General features: G+C 40.9%; 1 protein-coding gene and 1 long non-coding RNA gene across 8 annotated transcripts; one reads left to right on the top strand and one right to left on the bottom strand.

Annotated features, from left to right (window-relative positions):
- Positions 1-995: 995 nt before the first annotated feature.
- On the bottom strand, positions 996-7,816 carry LOC141769844 (uncharacterized). Its single transcript, XR_012594341.1, has 3 exons — positions 7,681-7,816; positions 7,543-7,597; positions 996-1,134 (listed from the first exon to the last, which is right to left on the bottom strand). It is a non-coding gene; the product is annotated as an uncharacterized LOC141769844 (long non-coding RNA).
- Positions 1,094-17,063, top strand: plat (plasminogen activator, tissue). Of its 7 annotated transcripts, none has more exons than XM_074639294.1 (15): positions 1,094-1,233; positions 8,381-8,468; positions 9,808-9,850; positions 10,129-10,263; positions 11,058-11,168; positions 12,715-12,889; positions 13,327-13,418; positions 13,518-13,692; positions 13,784-13,869; positions 14,017-14,076; positions 14,179-14,383; positions 14,478-14,614; positions 14,903-15,043; positions 15,517-15,665; positions 15,769-17,063. In XM_074639294.1, exons 2-15 carry the CDS (start codon positions 8,406-8,408, stop codon positions 15,934-15,936), a joined length of 1,740 nt encoding a protein of 579 aa, XP_074495395.1. In that variant the 5' UTR covers positions 1,094-1,233; positions 8,381-8,405; the 3' UTR covers positions 15,937-17,063. The 7 variants fall into 7 exon arrangements, with proteins under 7 accessions (XP_074495395.1, XP_074495393.1, XP_074495399.1 ...); XM_074639292.1 differs by having other exon boundaries at positions 9,808-9,931; XM_074639295.1 differs by lacking the exon at positions 1,094-1,233 and adding an exon at positions 6,743-7,063.
- Positions 17,064-18,542: the final 1,479 nt, after the last annotated feature.

The following is an 18,542-nucleotide window of genomic DNA, read 5'->3' as shown; positions in this document are numbered from 1 at the left end:
TTTAATAGCTCTGGTAGTTTAAAAACGTGACAACACAATACATGATAAAATACTACACCCACTGCAGACACTGTGTGTGGAGGCTATGTGCATTCAAAGGCTATAGTACATGTATTTACAGTACTTGTTGTATATAGATATCAGAATGTAATATTCTGGTTTTAAGTCAAATTCCTTCTTTGTCCCTCACCAAACAGAAGTTTATTCAAGTGTGCTATTAGTATACTTATTTTAAACTTAAAATAAGAGTATACTTTCAGTTTACTTTTTATGTACCTATCAGACATATTCTAAAGTATACTTAGTTTATACTCACAAGTATACAGAGAAGTCTAAGTATACTTGTCTTATACTTGTTGATACTACTTTAGTATAGTACTTAGCCATAAATCATTGGCTCCGCAGCGAGAAACGTTATCGTCTCCAACCGGGTGCCGGTGTCTTCCCTGTTCCCTCCGGCCGCGGTCAGACACGATAACGTTACTCGCTGCGGAGCCCCGGAGGCTCAGGCAGGAAAAGCCAACACTAGGATCAGCATTGATTCATGGAGAGACCTTCGTCTGGTCAGCTAACATTACTGCCAAGCAGCTGAAATATAGAGTGATATTGTGGTTTTAGCTGACGTGTGTCGCCTCACTGTTTTGAGCGATGCTCGTTCATGTCTATTTAGAGCGAGCACAAGCACGAACCCGACGCTGACTTTCGTTGACTTAACGGCCACAGGTGTCGCTGTTAACAAGCATTTCTGAAAGTTACAAATAGTCCCTTTAAATAAAAAAATATATATATGTATTTTTTCACAGGTGTTGATTGGTGGTCTGTTTGTCTTGTAGAACAAAATATCCTGAAAAATGTCAGTTATAATAAATATATAAATATAATTGTTGTCTTTTAAGATTTAGGAAATTATTAATTCCAGAGGTCTATTTTCAGAAAGTTTTATTTACCTTGTACTTTTAAAGACTTCCTGATAAAATACTTCAGATCTTTTGTGATTTTCCCAGTGAGCCTCCAGGGGGGCTCTTGGGACGGTCCCGCCCAGCAGGCTGCATCATCATCCGGCCTGCCAGCCTCGATTCCCCGCTGACCCCTCCCACTTCACGCACCGCAGGAACCGGAGCGCTCAAATAAAACCTGAGAGGAGAAGAGAGAGCAGTTCAATCTGAGCGACTAAACCAGAGGACACCAACACTACTGCTGCAGAGAAACAGACATTCACAAGACTTTCATCTGGTAAGAGCTGTTTTTATTTGACTCAGATGCAGACAGAGGATGCACCAGGCTGTTTTCTGCTAAAACTTCAATGTAAACAATTGCTGTTCATTTACAGCAGGATTTCAACCTGTTATTGCTTAAAACAGTGCTTTACTGTTAATACAAAAGAAAACCTGTTAAATTACGCTCATAGGCTGTTTGTTTTTTAACTGAACTATAATGCATTCTTAAAAACAGAACTTTACTGCTGATCAACTGTCTAAAGTATCATCAGTAACAGTTTCATGCAGTATTTTTTTTATTCTGGGACCTGATCTGCACATGTGAGGCTTGTACATTGTACATGATTGTAAAATCAGTGAATTAGCTTTATTGTTCTTCACTCACATGTTGTTATGGTTTGCATTCTGTGCTTGTAGCCAGCTAGAGACAGACATTTTGGGAAAAGTGTCAACAAGTCTATTATAGCCTTTTTCCTAACAAGTGCCTTTAATTGTATTTAGTGTGACTATATGTCTGTAACCTGCTATTCATCTAAGCAAACAATAATGTTTATTAAAATGTATGTAAAAAATACAACCTAAATAGTGCATTGAAACAAATCAGTAAGATAATGTAAAAGAAAGGTGAAAAACAGCTATATAGTGTATCTTTAAACAATAAATTAACTGTAAAATACTGTGAAATTAATTTTAAAAAACCCCAGTATTTTTCATTAACAGTACAAAGCTGTAAATTTCAGCAACAGTATGATAATGTTAATTTTACAGTAACATAAAGGCAACCCTGCTGCCAGTTCTTTACTGTTATTTTACTGGGAAATTCTTAACAGTGTTCTTCTTGTGTTTAAAAGTGATAATTATCTAAGGTTGTAGAGTTCATATAGGATAGACTGAGATGATCGTTATTTGATGTTTCAAGAGGAAATACATAAAATCTGGCACATTTGATGAAAATCAATTAAGATATTTTAACCACGATAAGCCAAATTAGTATGGCTGGGTAATATTCAGTATTAATGCATAAAGTCTGACAGTTGAGTCTGTTGTTATTAGATAATAATATGGAGTTATCTTGACACACAATTCTCCCATCTTATTTAATGCTAATTAGCAGAAATCAATTAATATCTCATGTGAAATGAAATCAGAAATACAATATGGAATATACATTTAAACTAGGGCTGTCAATCGATTAAAATAGTTAATCGGGATTAATCGCATTTTTATCTGTTCAAAATGCACCTTAAAGGGAGATTTATCAAGTATTTAATACTCAACATGGGAGTGGGCAAATATGCTGCTTTATGCAAATGCATGTATATATTTATTATTGGAAATCAATTAACAACACAAAACAATGACAGATATTGTCCAGAAACCCTCACAGGTACTGCATTTAACATAAAAAACATGCTCAAATCATAACATGGCAAACTGCAGCCCAACAGGCAACAACAGCTGTCAGTGTGTCAGTGTGCTGACTTGACTATGACTTGCCCCAAACTGCATGTGATTATCATAAAGTGGGCATGTCTGTAAAGGGGAGACCCGTGGGTACTGATCGGACCCATTTTCAGTCACATATCTGGAGGTCAGAGGTCAATCAGACCCCTTTGAAAATGGCCATGCCAGTTTTTCCTCGCCAAAATTAGCGTAAGTTTGGAGCATTATTTAGCCTCCTTCGCTGAACTAAAACTGAGCCGCTACAACCTAAAAATCGCAAGTTGCATTAATGCATTAAAGAAATTAGTGGCGTTAAAACAAATTGGTGTTAACGCATTGTTATCGCATTAACTCTGACAGCCCTAAATTAAACGTTAGTGCTACCACACTGTATAATGGTGACATTAATTTGGTCCATAGTCTGTGTTGGGAGGTGAAACTGTGACTTTGGCTCACCTTGTGCTCACTCATTCATTTGGCATCCCAACACTTTCTCACTCTGACTTCAGCAACTCTTTATTTACCTCTCTCACATCCACATCCACCTGTTTAATCTGGTGAGAATACTGTAGGAAATACTTCACCGCCTCACACACACACTCCTCTTCACCCACAAACACTTCTCGGAAAGTAAAAATGGTGTCACTTCAGATCTTTTTGCAACTCAAAATGTTACAAGAACATGGTGATTTTGTACCTTGCGGTCGGACTCAGTGTGTGTTTGTTAACGAGGAACATCCCCGCTATGATACTGTGATCCCTGCCTGTATGTGTGAGTGTGTATGTGAGCCAAAACCTGCACAGGATCATGCAGGTTCTTATCAGGATAATGAGTTGGATTTTGCTTTGGGAATTCTCCTCCCGCGCATCCGTCATCGCTGATACTCTCACACTGATACTGTGTGTGCTGTTGCATGTTGAGAGAAAGTAGAGTTTGTATCCATTATCTGCATTCCCAGGAGCTGTGGTCAGCTGTGTTTGTGCCTCACACTGATGTTTGTGACTCACAGGATCAGCCTTAAAGCTGTAAGTTAAGAGCAGGTCAGACAGGGGATGTAGAGCTGGTTCAGACTGTGGGAACAATCGGTCCAGAGGATGACGCTGAAACCGATACTGAGCTGCAACTAAAGCAGAGTTTCACTTGAACAAAAACCCTCTTTCACATCTCTATTCATCCTATATATCTTCACCTAATTGTTTCAATACTGGTCATAAATCCCATCAATGCCTCCATCTGTGTCTCTGTGTAGCCCTGGAAGCTGGGATGACTCAGGACTAGTCACCGTCTTTCTGCTGACCTCAGGGTTTTCATTTCATCTCCTTTCTCTCCCTCTTTTTTCCCTTCTCCCCTTTCTCTCCATCCTTTCATCTCCTTCCACGTAGCATTCTCATACTCCATTATCTCCTCAGCCTATACTCATTTCTAACGTCAACACCTGCTCTTTTCTACCTGCCTCTTTTCTGTGTTTTCTTTCTGATAAGGAGCTTCATATTGAGCACAGAGGGGAGCTGTACTGTAAGACAACAATGCAGCCCTCTGTTCTCAGGGAGTGTTCAGAGACGGATCACAGCTGGGTTATTGAAGCTTGACAGAAATCCCCCTCGAGTAAAGAATGCATAATTCCTTCTAAGTAGCTTACAGACATGGCATGCCATGACACATCATCAACAATTATGCTACACACATGCAAACTTAACTGAAGAAACAACGCCTTAGCTGAAGGTGTTGTGCCAGGTAAACTATTGTACCAGGTGAATGCAGGTTTAGGGTTCCCAGCAGGTCAAACCAGTTCAAAAACGTGTTTTGAGGTTCACATTTGCTGCCGCCGCCAACCTGCTGTGACAAGAGAATGGGATTTACAATCCAATCACAAGAATGTTGAGCTCTCTAAGAAATATTGTAAAGAAAGTAACTCCAGTGCCAAAGAAAACAAGACCATAAAAGTGCAATAATACTCCCTGTGAAGGTGTTTCCTCTGCCAGTTCCTCCCCCGGCTGCCAGCATGGGCAGTCCACCCGCTCTAACTTTATTAAAGGTACAGTGTGTAGGATTTGGCAGCATCTAGTAGTGTGGTTGCATATTGCAACCAACTGAGTACCCCGGCGCTCACTCCTCCCTTTCCAAGACTGTGGTAACGTCAGCCGCCGAGTGCAACAACGTGGTAACGCGTTCGCCTCGCTCAGAGGTCATTTTACTATAATAACACTACTCTGGGAGCAACGGAAGACAGACAGCGGCTGGCGGTACCGTGGTTTTGCACTCAACGGCTCACGTTACCGCAGTTTTGAAGAACTACGGTGGCAGGTAAAGTAACTTCAGAGATGCTTTAAAGTGCACACTGAACCATAATTTGAACTTCACAGGCAGATGCAACTATGTTCCCTGCACGCCGTCTAACCATTCTCACCGTTTTAGACTTTTCGGACTTGTTACTGGAAGACAAGAATGTCTCGCCTCCGACCTTTACAACCTCAGCGCTCCATCATCATTACACATCCTCGATAATGGTGCGGTGAACTCACTGCTAAGAAGTCAAAGATTGTGCTCAGCACTTAGGCCCAGTTTCTTTGAATACACCGAAACTGCACACTAACAGGAGATGAATAACGTTGGCGGAAAACATTTACTTTCAGCTTTAGACATACAGTAAATCCTGTGAGTGTGTTTGTGTGCGTCTGTCTTATCGTCTGTTGCTTCTATTGAGGTGGCGCATCTTAAAACTGCTGTTGTGGAGCTGCTGCTGACTCACAGTCTGGCTGCTACTCCAAAGATGTTTTCATTTCTTCCATACATATTTGACCTACTAAGGTAACCGCACTCTCCTCAGGCTGCATACGTGGTTGTACATGTTTCAGCTATTAACTGATTGGGTGTAACTGACAGATGCCTTAACCCTATCTGCACCATTGGGACTGGGCTGGTGTCCCTCTTGTTTTTAAAGAGAGGATTGCTCATGAAGCGATCGTTGTATCTCACTACCAGTCAGAATAGCAATAGCTCTGGTTCTAATGAGCAAAATGAGCTGTCATTATTGGTTGTAACCCCTCCCGATGCGTTGTTATGGCGATCCAAGCAACATGTGCGCATCAGTGTTTGGTTGGGTCTCATGTTCCTTAATGGGAGAAGAGACTGTAAAGAGTTCACACTTTACTGATGTTATTTATTGGCTATTATTGCACGGCTTTGTTTAATACTCGATTGGTCAATCACGGCGTTCTATGGTCTGTTATTTCTTTATAACAGACCGTTGCTATGGGCGCAGTTCTGATGTCGGACTCTGGTAGACCGTTTTTGTGTCAAATTAGGGATTTCTTAAGTAAGTAGCCGTGTAATAAGCAGGATAATGTACAGCTAGCGGGTCATTGTTGTGAAATAAACCCCTTCTGTCAGGGTTTATTTCACAACAAAGACCGGCTCACTGTACATTATCTCTTATTTGATCCATATGCAATCAAAAAGGTTAGCGACATAGTTTGACTTGAGTAAAACCTGAATTGAATAATCCTTTTTGCCTGTTGTGTTTACTGGTTATGAGGTTGTTGTAAAGCCATAGTTGCTGCAAGTTACATCAAAAACCTCACAGATTTTACTGATTAGTTGGATTACTGTTCTCTAATATTTGACACTTTCAGAATTAAAATAAAATGAATAAAATGCATTTTGTTTCTCCAGGCAAACATAAATTCACATCAAATATTTCTTCATTTTCAAATAGCCCCAGTTATCCTGAAAAAGAACATGTGCGATACATCTAATGGTGACGCTACTAAGAGGTTTTGACAGTCAGATAACTGCAACTAACACAAAAAACACAGTTTGTAAGAGCTGATCATCTCTAGGAAATTAGTTCTATTAACTACATAAAATTAAAAGAGCAGCCACAGTTTTACTTTGTATCCTGTTAATTAGACGTTGTTATGTTCATGTGTATCTTGTGTGTTAATGTCTGTTCATATGCATTAAATGTTGTAAGACAGACCACAAAAACAGCTAAAACTCTTGAGGGATTGCCAAAGGAGTGGTGTTTATGGCGCCCCAAACAGGGCCTCTGCATGTGAGACACCACAGGCTTCAAAAAGGGTGGGGTACACATATGTTCATATCTGATGTGTGCGTGTTGGTCTGCGTGCATGTATTGATATGTACGCACGTTTCCGAAATACATGGGGCCCGCGCTGGCAGTGTTTTAGCAGGAAACATATGTTTTTAGCTGACAGGGCTGGAGAGAGAGAGAGGGGCGGCTGACTGGACAGAGCAGAGCAGCTGCACAAAGGAAAACAAAAAGGGAACTAGTGTGTTGTTGCCAGTGAGGCTCCGTTGGGGGGTAAAACAAGTGCAGGACAATAGGGGTTTTTATTTGTGTGAGGCGAGGACAGCTTTCAAGGGACCCGTCCTCTTAATGGTGAGTGTGTGAATGCATGTGTGTGTTTTAAAAGTCAAACCCTGAGACCTTGAGTCTTTGCTCCGATGAACAATGAGCAGAATGAACAGTAAACCTTTGTGTTTGTCGGGGTGTCAATTAGCTTCCACGTTCCTGAGCACTTTGTCTATATGTGTGTGTTTGTGGTTGCCAGCGTAGCTGTTCTACTGATATATCAAAACCCAGCCATGTTTTCTATTAGCTCTGTCAACCACAGAAGGTGAGTCAGTGGAGAACCAGCCGACGGAGAGGAGAGTATAAAACGTGCAGGCGTGTGTGCACGTGGTTACTGCTGTATGTCTGGGTCTTTGCATGCAAGTGTCTGTAGAAGAAGTTTCTTAAAGTTATTTTTATATTGAGGTAATTTCTACTCTTCAGCCCTCATTGTGTGCAACTTTCTTTTTCTTCTTTCTCATCTCCCTCTCTACCCCCTCCTTCCTTTGTGACTCATGTTTACTCACACTTGACTTCAACAGGCGCTCTCTCTCTCTTCCGTATCTCTTTTCTGCATGCCTCCTTTAAAACAGAGAAGAGGAACAAGTCCGTTATCAGACATCTTTTTTCTAGGAGTATAAAAAGGAAATATGAGTTTAGTTTACTTTTTCTCGCTCTGGGGACTCTCCCCTTCTGTTTCCTCCTCTTACGCTTTAAAGTCCTGAGTCACTTTAATCCTCCCACAGCTGCTGCTTTGCTCTGTTAGAAGAGGAATGCTGTCAGTATGGTGCAGAAACTCTCTGCTGTGCCTGCGTGCTGTGTCCAGATGTGTTGTTTTGATGTGGCATCTCATTTTTAGTGAAGTGAAGATTATCTGCTTCCTGTTTATTCCTATAGTGGGATGAGTTATGATAAAAGGGAAATTAATTCAAGCAGGATAACAAAAACATATATACAGTTGTCCTATCAGACTGGACATGCTGTTAAAACTTCCTGTCTTAGTCAAGAACAACTTCAAGAAACTATAAAAAAATGACCTCCAGTTTCCCACAAGCAGCCCACCTTTCCCACCCTTTCCTCTCCGGTGGTCTTCCTCAATAGCAGGCGTAGGGATGGAGGAAGGAAGCCAAACAGAAACAGTATAGTCAGGAGACGGTGACCAGTGTCCATCGTTTTCCTGCAATTGTTGCCTCAGTGTTAATGACAGATTCATGACAAAAGGATTCAGATGTATAGACATGCAACAATGAAGTCCATACTCAGTCTCCTCACACAGCTTCAGCGCTTACATCTATCCATCTTAACTGTATTAACTTGTAAAATCTTCCGTCACATTTCTAATATGTATTTATATTCTCCTTCCAGCTAACTGAAGACCACTTGAGAAGCAATGACCAGAACACTTGGACTATTAATGCTCCTGTCTGCTCTCTGCTGCACCCTAGCGGACAATGTAAGTCCTGCATCCTCGTCGTGAGAGGACCATACAAGTGGTTTTGCATATTTCAGCCCATTAATTACAAATCCTACATACTTAACAAGAGCTTATCTTTATGCATTTCCATGTTTGTGGTTTATAAACTATCTGAGCAAACATTTAGTGTGTTTGTATTTGTGTTTTTGTTGCATGTCTTGGTTTGAAAACGCCTCCTTGGTGGAGCCCTCACGTGCTAGTGCCCTCAATCTTAAGAGACTTAAAGGGATAGTTTGGGTGTTTTGAAGTGGGGTTGTATGAGGTACTTATCCATAGTCAGTGTACAGTAGATGACAGTCGGCACGCAACCAGTTTGGAGAAGCAGACAGGAGTTACCGCACGGAAGCAAAGCAATGTACTGCTGTGGATGGGCCAACAGCAAAACGTATTTTAACCACCTAAAATAAAAGAAATCAATATCAGTCTAAGTGTACGATATATTTAGAATATTTTCGCCAGTTTACCTTGCCATGAATCAGCTATACAGTCTATGTTTCCAACGGAGAACTGAAGCCGTTATCAATGCTCTTGTCAAAGCAACCAGACTCCATTGAAAAAAAAACAGTCTTTTTACCTCACAGAACACGGGAGTTGCTGGTCTACCGCAACTAACTCATTGAGGCAGCGGTAGAACAGCAGATCACATGTTCTACGAGGTAAAATTACAGGTTTTTTGAATGGAGTCTGGTGGCTTTGGCGAGAGCCTAGATGAATACAACGGCTTCAGTTCCCTGTCAAAAAGGGCTGTTTTACGGCAATGTAAAGAGGTGAAAATATATTCTTAATATAGCGTACACTTAAGCTGACATTGATTTTTTAGGTAGCTAAAATACGTTTCACTGCTGGCCCCGTCCACAGCACTGTATTGCTTTGCTTCCGTGCGGTAACTCCTGTCTGTTTCTCCAAACTGGGGGCGTGCCGACCGTCATCTACTGTAGGTAATACACTGAGTATGGATAAGTACCTCATACAACCCCACTTCAAAACACCTGAGCTATCCCTTTAAGAGTGCACTGCTGGACAACATTTTAAATGCAAAAACCTACTTCATGAATCTCTCAACAGAATAAACATTCATTCATTTCTCTTTTACTATTTGACTTTGAAACCGTATAGCTCATAATCTCAAATGGTTTGTATTGGAGCACTACTGTACTGTATGTATACCAACAAGTGATGTTTGACTAAAACTTAAAAGCAGCTTGTGAAGCAAGTTTCAAGTTATTGTTCACAGTAGAACCCTAAAGAAACCAAAGCCATGCAACCAGTTCCCATTCACTGCTGCTCTGTGTTTAACATGATCTCTTTTCTGTTGCAGGTGGACCTGATCCGCACTAAGAGAGGGACTCGTTTTTACAGAGGTGAGCCTGCCCGGCGGCCATCCAGACGGACGCTTTTGATTATTCATGTCGAGAAGTCTTCACCTTCATTTGACACCTCCTGTGAGCCCCATCACACTTTTTTGTTTGTCTGTCTCTTTAACACCACCATCACCATCACCACCATCCTCAGATTCTTTTAATTCACTTTTGTCATTCACGTGTTTCTAACCGCTTTTACATGTGACAATGATTATGTGTCTCCCTGTTTGATTGACTGTATACTTATTGTTTGTTTGTGTGTGTGTGTGTTTTCTCAGTACTTTGTACGAATAGTGAGACGTCAGCAGTGCGTAGTTTTGGGGACACTTGGCTGCAATGGAGGGGACAGCGTGTGGAGTATTGCCGTTGTGCATTAAGAGGACGAGAGCGTTGTCATGTTGTGCCCGTCATCAGTGAGTGTGATATGAATGCAAACACACACAATCACAGACTTTCTTGTCTCTTTCTAATCAGACTTTATGAGCAGAATATGATCTTCTGTTTGTTCATTTGTCTGTCAGTCTGCTTGCCTGCCCTCTCTGACCTCTCTGTCTTTCATTATAGCTTCACTTTACCTCTAACTTGCTGTTACGACCTCAGATGATTATTTTTTGTTGGTTTGCCTGACTCACGTGTCCAAATCTCTGTTATTTCAGTGCGTCCAAATGAAGAGCCGTTGGGTTTCTGTGTTTTGGAGTGGGTGTAGTTTAGTCTGAGATTGTTTGAAATACTCTTGCCAGACGAGCCCTTGTGCGCACTTTTCACCCCCATTGACGAATTCTGTGTGCAGCACGATTGCCCCTCCCTCAGACAAATTACAACCACATTTTCAGCCCGCCAAACGGCTCCGTCTGTGAGCTCATACCACTGGCAGCGAGTGGGGTGCTGTTATTCGGAACGCTAGCCTTTAGGAAATGTTGAAATAATAAATGAAAAACCGGACTGGTGATGGCATAAAACCAGTTCCGCTCTAGAAAAGAAACACTTGGCGTTGACACAGTATATTAAAAGTGAAGCTCTGCAGATGGTTGAGAGTCAGGATGAACCTTCTCAATGTTTCTATGTGACACACGAGGCCAAACCCACAGATTTAATTATCCGTATACGCAAGTGGTCATGTCTAATCAATCACACTGTGATATTGAAATGGTTTCTGAAGAACTGGATGACGAATGACTGACTAACCGGCTCTCTGTCTGTCTTCCAGACTGCTACGTGTCTCAGTGCTACAACGGAGGGACCTGTAAGGAGGCCGTGTACACTTCAGACTACATCTGTCAGTGTCCTCCAGGCTTCAGTGGGACTCAGTGTGAGATCAGTAAGTACTCAACAAACTCTTTCATCTAAGGCTTTGATTCTGAAGTGGGGTCAAGGGGTCCGTGAAATAATTTGCTATAAATTATAAAATTGTGCTTCAGCATTAAAAAGTGCATTTCTACAGATGGGAACCATTTGTGCCAATAAAACAAGCATATTGGGTCCATTACTCCCACCCACATTAGCTTTGGGACAATAGATTGTGACACAGAGCAAGTTTTTGAGCAAATTATTTCCTTTGAATATTACATCAGAGATGAGTCTTCCTGTTATTTTTAGGAACTTTCGATACAATTCTTTGTCTGTATTATGTTTTTTTATTTTATTTTTAACAACCATACATACTTAATAGGCTTCTTTTTTTTGACAAATTCAGTGTTTTCTTCTCCCTGACGCTTGGACATTGTTCAATTAGGTTGAAAACTTTGGTTGTTTTAACTGCGTACTTTTCTAATGCAAGACGAGGCCGTTCAGGTCTTCACCGTGCCCTGATCCTGTGAGATATATTTAAAGCTTATATCTTAATAATAATAACAATTTCATTAAGTTTTCTTCACAGAAATGTGAGATAGACCAACTGTATATTTTTTAAAAAGCTGTCTTACACCCCTTAAAGTAAAGGAGGCCTCGCGACCCCTAATGGGGGTTGGGACCCCCAGGTTGGGAACCAATGATCTACGGCACAATTAACCTGCTTTTTTTCGGTTGATCGATTAAAAAAAATTCTGTAAAATGTCAGAGGCAGTGTCCAACGTGACATCTTATTTTGTCCAGTCCAAATCCCAAAATATTCAGTTTATAAAACAGAGAAAAGAGGCAAATCATTACTATGGAGAAGTACTTCAATGTCTTCTGCGCTGCAACTTGTACACCCCAGATCTTTCACTATGTCTAGAATTTGTTTTCAAAACAACAATACACCCAGTCATGTCCATAACAGGGTGGCCAGTTAAGTGACACAACACTGATTAAAACGCTCTACGTACTTGTTAATGACTCTAGATAAAGTCACAGTCTGACTGTGTGACTCACGCAGTAGGTGTCATGGGCCTGTGGTTTGGAGAGAAGAATCATAAACTATGGAAAGACATTCTGGGATATGAATGTTTTTGTTTCTGCGGGTGACTCTTGGAGGCGTTAGGGACACCCCGCCCTCTCGGTGGGATAATTATGCAAACTCCAGCGGTCACAGCATTGTGATTTCAGCCAAAGAGTAATGAGTTAGGCCAGACTCAATAAATCTGATTACATTTACGATCATCATAGTTTAGGTCTAGTCATTGTTTTAAACCACTAATTGGAAAAAAATACTATATAAATGCTATTAGGGCACAGTGGTGAGTTTAATGGCTTACATAAGAAATAACAATGTTTTCATATTGTGTCGAAATATGTGGGAATGTTTTTGAAAGTTTTTCCAGATCTAATTAACATGCTTTATTGTGTCAGAATAAATGAATTAGCTCAGTTATTATAGTGATATCAGTCTCATATATAAATGAGTGACATTATATCCAGTCTAACTTTGTCCCTTTATTCTCTAACAGACACCAATGAGAAGTGCGTTGTGGGGCAGGGTGAAGGGTACCGCGGCACCTGGAGCTCCAGTCATTCACGAACAGAGTGCATCAACTGGAACTCTACGTCTCTGAGAGGAAGGAGGTTCACCGCCAGAAAAGTGGATGCCGGCAGTCTTGGATTGGGCAATCACAACTTCTGCAGGTATAATGTGACCAGTGTCATCCGTTTAATGCCGGAACATCTGTAGGAATAAACAGCAAATATTCAAAGCGATTAAATCAAGGCGGGGGGTCTGATCATCCAAAACACGTTGGTCAAATTTTAATTAAACCTGCAGGAATGATGCGTTTGCCAGTGTATCCATTTAATGCAATGAATCTATTGGTCTGATTGTGGCATTATAGCTTACTTTGAAAGGCAAAAAAATGAATCAACGAGGCGTGAATTACTGACTTTGCAGGAAAATAGGCAGAAAAAAAGATGCAAAAATTAAGATTTGGACAATCTGTCTTATTTTACAAAACCTTATTGGGATGATGCATTTTAAAACAGTTTGGTTTAGGACATGCTTTTTTAGTTAATCTATGTGAAGCATGAACATGTTTACTCATTGTCCTTGCCTTTCTTTTCCCCCTCAGGAACCCTGACAATGACAACACTCCTTGGTGTTACATCTATAAAGGCACTCAGATCGAATGGGAGTACTGCTCCATGCCCACATGTCCAGAAGGTACGGCTTTACAAAAAGCTAATATATAGTAAGCTGAAATACTACCAATCAAACAATGAATTGCTTTAACACTCAGTTTCTCGGTGTGTTTTGGTGCAGATAAGTACCAAGAATGTGTGGTGGGCTCCGGTAAGTCATACAGAGGCACAACATCCGCCACTAAGAGTGGCTCTCGCTGCCTCCCGTGGGACTCTCCTGCTGTCAAGCACAAGCTCAACAATGCTTGGAAATCAGATGCACTAGAGAACGGGCTGGGCAGCCACAGCTTCTGCAGGTAGAGCACCGTTGTTCATTGTGAGAGGTTCCCCCTAGCATGCAGAAAGATCAGAATAACTCATTGCTTTTCTTTTTCCTTTATCTAACAGGAATCCAGACGGTGACGTGGCTCCATGGTGTCACACCTACAAGAACATGCAGCTGACCTGGGAGTTGTGTGACATACCTAAATGCTGTGAGTTCCTTTAATTCCATTGTTTCATTGTGCAGCAATGTTAAAATGTGGAAGTGAGATTATAAACTGCAAGTTCATTTAGTTTAGGAACTGAAATCTTCCATGCAGCAATGTGCTATCTTACTTACTCATACTTGTCTTTTATAGTGAGACATCCATCTATCATCAGCACTCTCGGCCCACGTGCCCCTACCACTAACAACAGAGGTGAGACATCTTCACATAAAATGAAAATCCGTCCATTTCCTCTGATGTGTGGTAATTTTTTCGGTCATTTAACCATCATCCTGCAACCTGTCCTCTCCGTAGCAACATGTGGCCAGCGCTTAGACAACACCCTGAATCGCCCGGCGTTCCGCATGTTTGGGGGCAGAGAGAGCGACATCACAGAGCAACCGTGGCAGGTGGCCATTAATGTCTACCAGGCCCGTCACAGAAAACACTTTCACCGATGTGGAGGAGTCCTCATCGACTCCTGTTGGGTCCTGTCAGCTGCACACTGCTTCGAGGACAAGTAAGAATGACACACCTGCCCACACACACACGAATACATTCAGTAATTTAACATGTTTGCAACATCCAAACATATTCCCCATCTTATCTTTCAGTGATAAAGCAGAGAAACTGGAAGTGATTTTGGGAAGAACGTTTCGGAAACAGAATTCCAGCAGCGAGCAGATTTTCAAGGTTGAGAAGTACTGGAATCATGAGAAGTTTGACAACGAGACATTTGACAATGACATCGGTGAGTGAACATTTCAACAGACAATTTTTGCATATAATATTCTTTGTGGCATCAAAAGGTCAGATTTTCATAAACTAAGAAAAACAGCATTTTTGAGTTTTGGCATGCTATAATGATGATAATCGACTGAGACACTTTAGTTACCATGCCTTCCCCCAGCAGTGATGGTATGGAACCTTAGGTGGGCAGCGGATGCTTGTCAAACCACTAAAATCATCCCTCAGCTTTCATCCCACATTTTCCCAGAGCATTACCCTGACTTTTCCTCTGGTCACTTTCCACTTGCAGCTCTCTTGAAGCTGAAGACGGACATTGGCATCTGTGCTGTAAACTCTCCGGAGGTTCTTCCTGCGTGTCTGCCTGAACGTGGGCTGGTGCTGCCCGACTGGACCGAGTGTGAGATCTCAGGCTATGGAAAAGACTCAGAATGTAAGCAAACATCATGGCGCGCTCTAATTTTGCATGGCTACTATTGTGGTATCTCTCTCTTCACTGACCAGCAGAGGGCAGAGTAAGCTTTTCCACAAACCTTTAATTGATTTGTTTTTGGCTGGACTGCAGAGGGCCAGCCCTACAAATGCAAAAGTCTGTCACTGAGTGAGTGATGAAGTTACACGATTGGTCGGCCGAGTGTTGGAGTTTCCTCATTGGCCGTTGCACTTTCAAAATGAAAACGCGGGGAACTGTCCGTTATGCAAATGAGACCATCTAGCGTGATGAGTCCAGCTCAAGAAACTTGGGACTAAGCTGTCAAACTAGGCAATCTAGTTCTTAAATGAAACAAGACATTTTAGCCACACATTCACAAACTGACCAAACACGGTCCAGCCATATAATTGTTTTTGACCGAGACTTGTTGGATAGGAGATGCCAAAATACTAATTTAAACACTCACTCCACAGTTTCTGCAGAGTTCTCCGAGCGTGTTAAGAGAGGTTATGTTCGCCTTTGGCCCAAAGAGCGCTGCGTCCCAGATGTGCTGTCTTATCGCACGATTACATCCAACATGCTGTGTGCAGGTGACACCCGAGGCCACGACGACGCCTGCAAGGTGAGAATGCTGAATTATTACCCTTAACCTCCTCATTAAATCAATGCTGATTTACTCGATCTAGTTCTCTTTCTTAATTTTGCTTCTTGACCTTCACCCACAGGGAGACTCCGGCGGCCCGCTCGTCTGTCGAAACAATGACAAGATGACTCTGATGGGTGTGATCAGCTGGGGCGATGGGTGCGGGCAGAAGGATAAGCCTGGAGTCTACACCCGTGTCACCCATTACATCGACTGGATCAACAGCAAAATTAAGGCAAACCCGGTCTAAAGTACGAGAGACTGCAAAGATGTTGATGGATGACCATACCCATAAACACAGCTGATGTTTATCATTGAGAAGATACACAGAGAGATCCACAAGACTCTGATTCTGTGGTTTATCTTTTGATCTAAATCCAAACTGATGGTGTTTTAAACCAGCAGGACCACTCCTACAGAGGCACACAAGAAGGACCTCAACCATGAGTTTTCATGCTCAATGTAGCTCCACGTTTTCTGTTCCTTACTGTGTTGAATGTGACGGTATTTATGGACAGAAACAGGACAAACTCTTTCCTCCTTCTGGACCATCTTGATAATACTTTTTGTCTCTTCATGCAAGCATGTGTTTTCTGAATATTTCATCCAACAAACTGGAGGTTCAGGCAGTGAACCTAACGGGACAAAGAGCTCTTTCTGGCTGGCTTTAATGCTGGTTTATACAAAGAAGTCACAGCGGTAGACTTCAGGTCAGTAGTGCTTTTAATCCAAAAAGAACACTCAACACAAGCATTTACTTTGCACAGCACAGTAACAATATGAATGTAGGCATTTTTTTGTGCAAAGATTGTGTTACAGACTTATAGATGTGAGGTTATGTTGGCTTAATTGTTGGGGCTTTAGGGGTTCCAGACCAAAACCTATCTGCTGGTTCAGATTCTGCTTGTTTTTGCAGTTTGAACTCCTTTAGCTCCCTGCTGCCTCATAGATGGGATTAGATTTGGACAGGTGGAAGCTCTGAAATATTCACTCCATTAAACAAACATGTGCCTTATTCCTTGTTCTCACTATTTGTTTTTAATTCAGATTTCCAGAGCACTTCTCCACCAGACTCCTGGGTTGAGCCCAGCATGTAGATAACATGTATATTATCTGAATATTGATTTTTTTTTATATTGAAATGACTTCTTTTCTGCGTTAAACTGCTTTTTGACTGCAAAGCTTATTTCCTTAACAAACTCACTTTGTTCTCTGACTGGGTTTTAAATGTTTTTTTTACTAAGTTAATATTTATGTGTATTTTATATTGTATTGTAGCCTCAAGGTGTGAACTGTAGTTTGATAATTTATTGTCTCTGTCATTATAACCACATCTGGCAACATACTCCTTTGTCAATAAATAATATTTGGAATAAATCTTTTTATGCTTCATGCGTTTTTGACCTGTGGAATAAGATATTTCTTAGACTGGTGTGTTTTTGGCCTTTAAAATGTCATGTTTAATGTTTTTCATCTGAAATAGACGGTCACATAACATGGGCCTCCCCAGATTTCAGCTCTCACATTCAGTCCCTTTAACAGCTATGTTTTGTAGATGACCTTGTGGACCTTTGCGTTTACCCTTTTACCAATTTCCCATTCAGAAAATGTTAAGAAACAGACATTTCACCCATTTGAAAGAACAGTGTTTAAGGTTCAAGGTTCAATTTATTCATCCATAAAATATGGAATTTACAGTGATCCCATTCAAATGAACCAACGCCAATTATAAACAAACATAGGAAATAAATGCCCTTAAAATAAAACCATAGATAAAAACAACAGAAAACTACCTTCCATTTCTGTACTTTTGTCCATCGTGGAATAAAACAGACCACATACAGATATTTTCAGCATTGATATTATCCAGTGATGAATAAAAAGGTACTTGTTGCCAAAAAGAAACCATATATAAAACGTACACTATGTACACGCCTAATTTGTTTAAAAAAAAGAAAAAATCTGATTTGACTTTAACCCTCCTGTTGTCCTCTGGTCAAATTTGACCCGTTTTCAAACTTCATTATATCATAAATATGAATTTCTTTAATCTAATTGCCCCAAAATATCATGGATGGTTGCCTACTGTGGTCTTTGCAAAAATATTGACCACTACTTTCGTTGAATTGTGGGTGTTTTATTGAAATGGTTCACCATCTGACTCTCATAAAGTTCATATTGTTATTCATAACGAAAAAATCCAGCAGGTATTTTCATATAAATATTTGGGAGTAATGATAGACCATCTGTTATCTTGGAAAGACCACATTGAATTTGTCTGTAAAAAGACAAAACAAAGAGTTTACTTTCTCCACCGCCTCGGGTGTTTTGGGGCGAGTAAACAAATTCTTCTTTTGTTTTTTACTTCTGTGATTATGAGTGTTCTCCAGTATTGTTATACTACATGGTTCAAGAGTTTGTCCACTACTTTAAAGTCAAAACTGCTCCACCAAATGAAAATCTGCTCAAAGATTGTAGGTCAACCCCTTGAGAAACTCTATGAATCAGCCTATCATAATAACATCTTAAGGCTGGCTAACACCATCGTCTCTGACCCCAACCATGTTTTGAACAGTGAATATCAATTGTTACCATCAAATCGGAGATACAGGGTTCCACGATTTAATAAAGTTAGACTGAAGAAGCACTCTTTTGTACACCAGTCAATCCTTAAATTAAATATGGAGCCTAATCCCAGATCAAATGTGCGTTAAAGGGCCCTGAATATCGTCTTCTGTGATTGTAATGTTTAAATGTTTGTATCCTTGTTTATTGTCTCTGTCCTTTCTGTGATGTTGCAAATGGAGCTGCTGTTATGCAAAACAAATTTCAGACCTGTCTGACAATAAAGTATTA

This window comes from Sebastes fasciatus, chromosome 6, assembly GCF_043250625.1.
Source record: "Sebastes fasciatus isolate fSebFas1 chromosome 6, fSebFas1.pri, whole genome shotgun sequence".
Taxonomy (NCBI): Eukaryota; Metazoa; Chordata; class Actinopteri; order Perciformes; family Sebastidae; genus Sebastes; species Sebastes fasciatus.
This window is presented reverse-complemented; position numbering and strand designations above follow the sequence as displayed.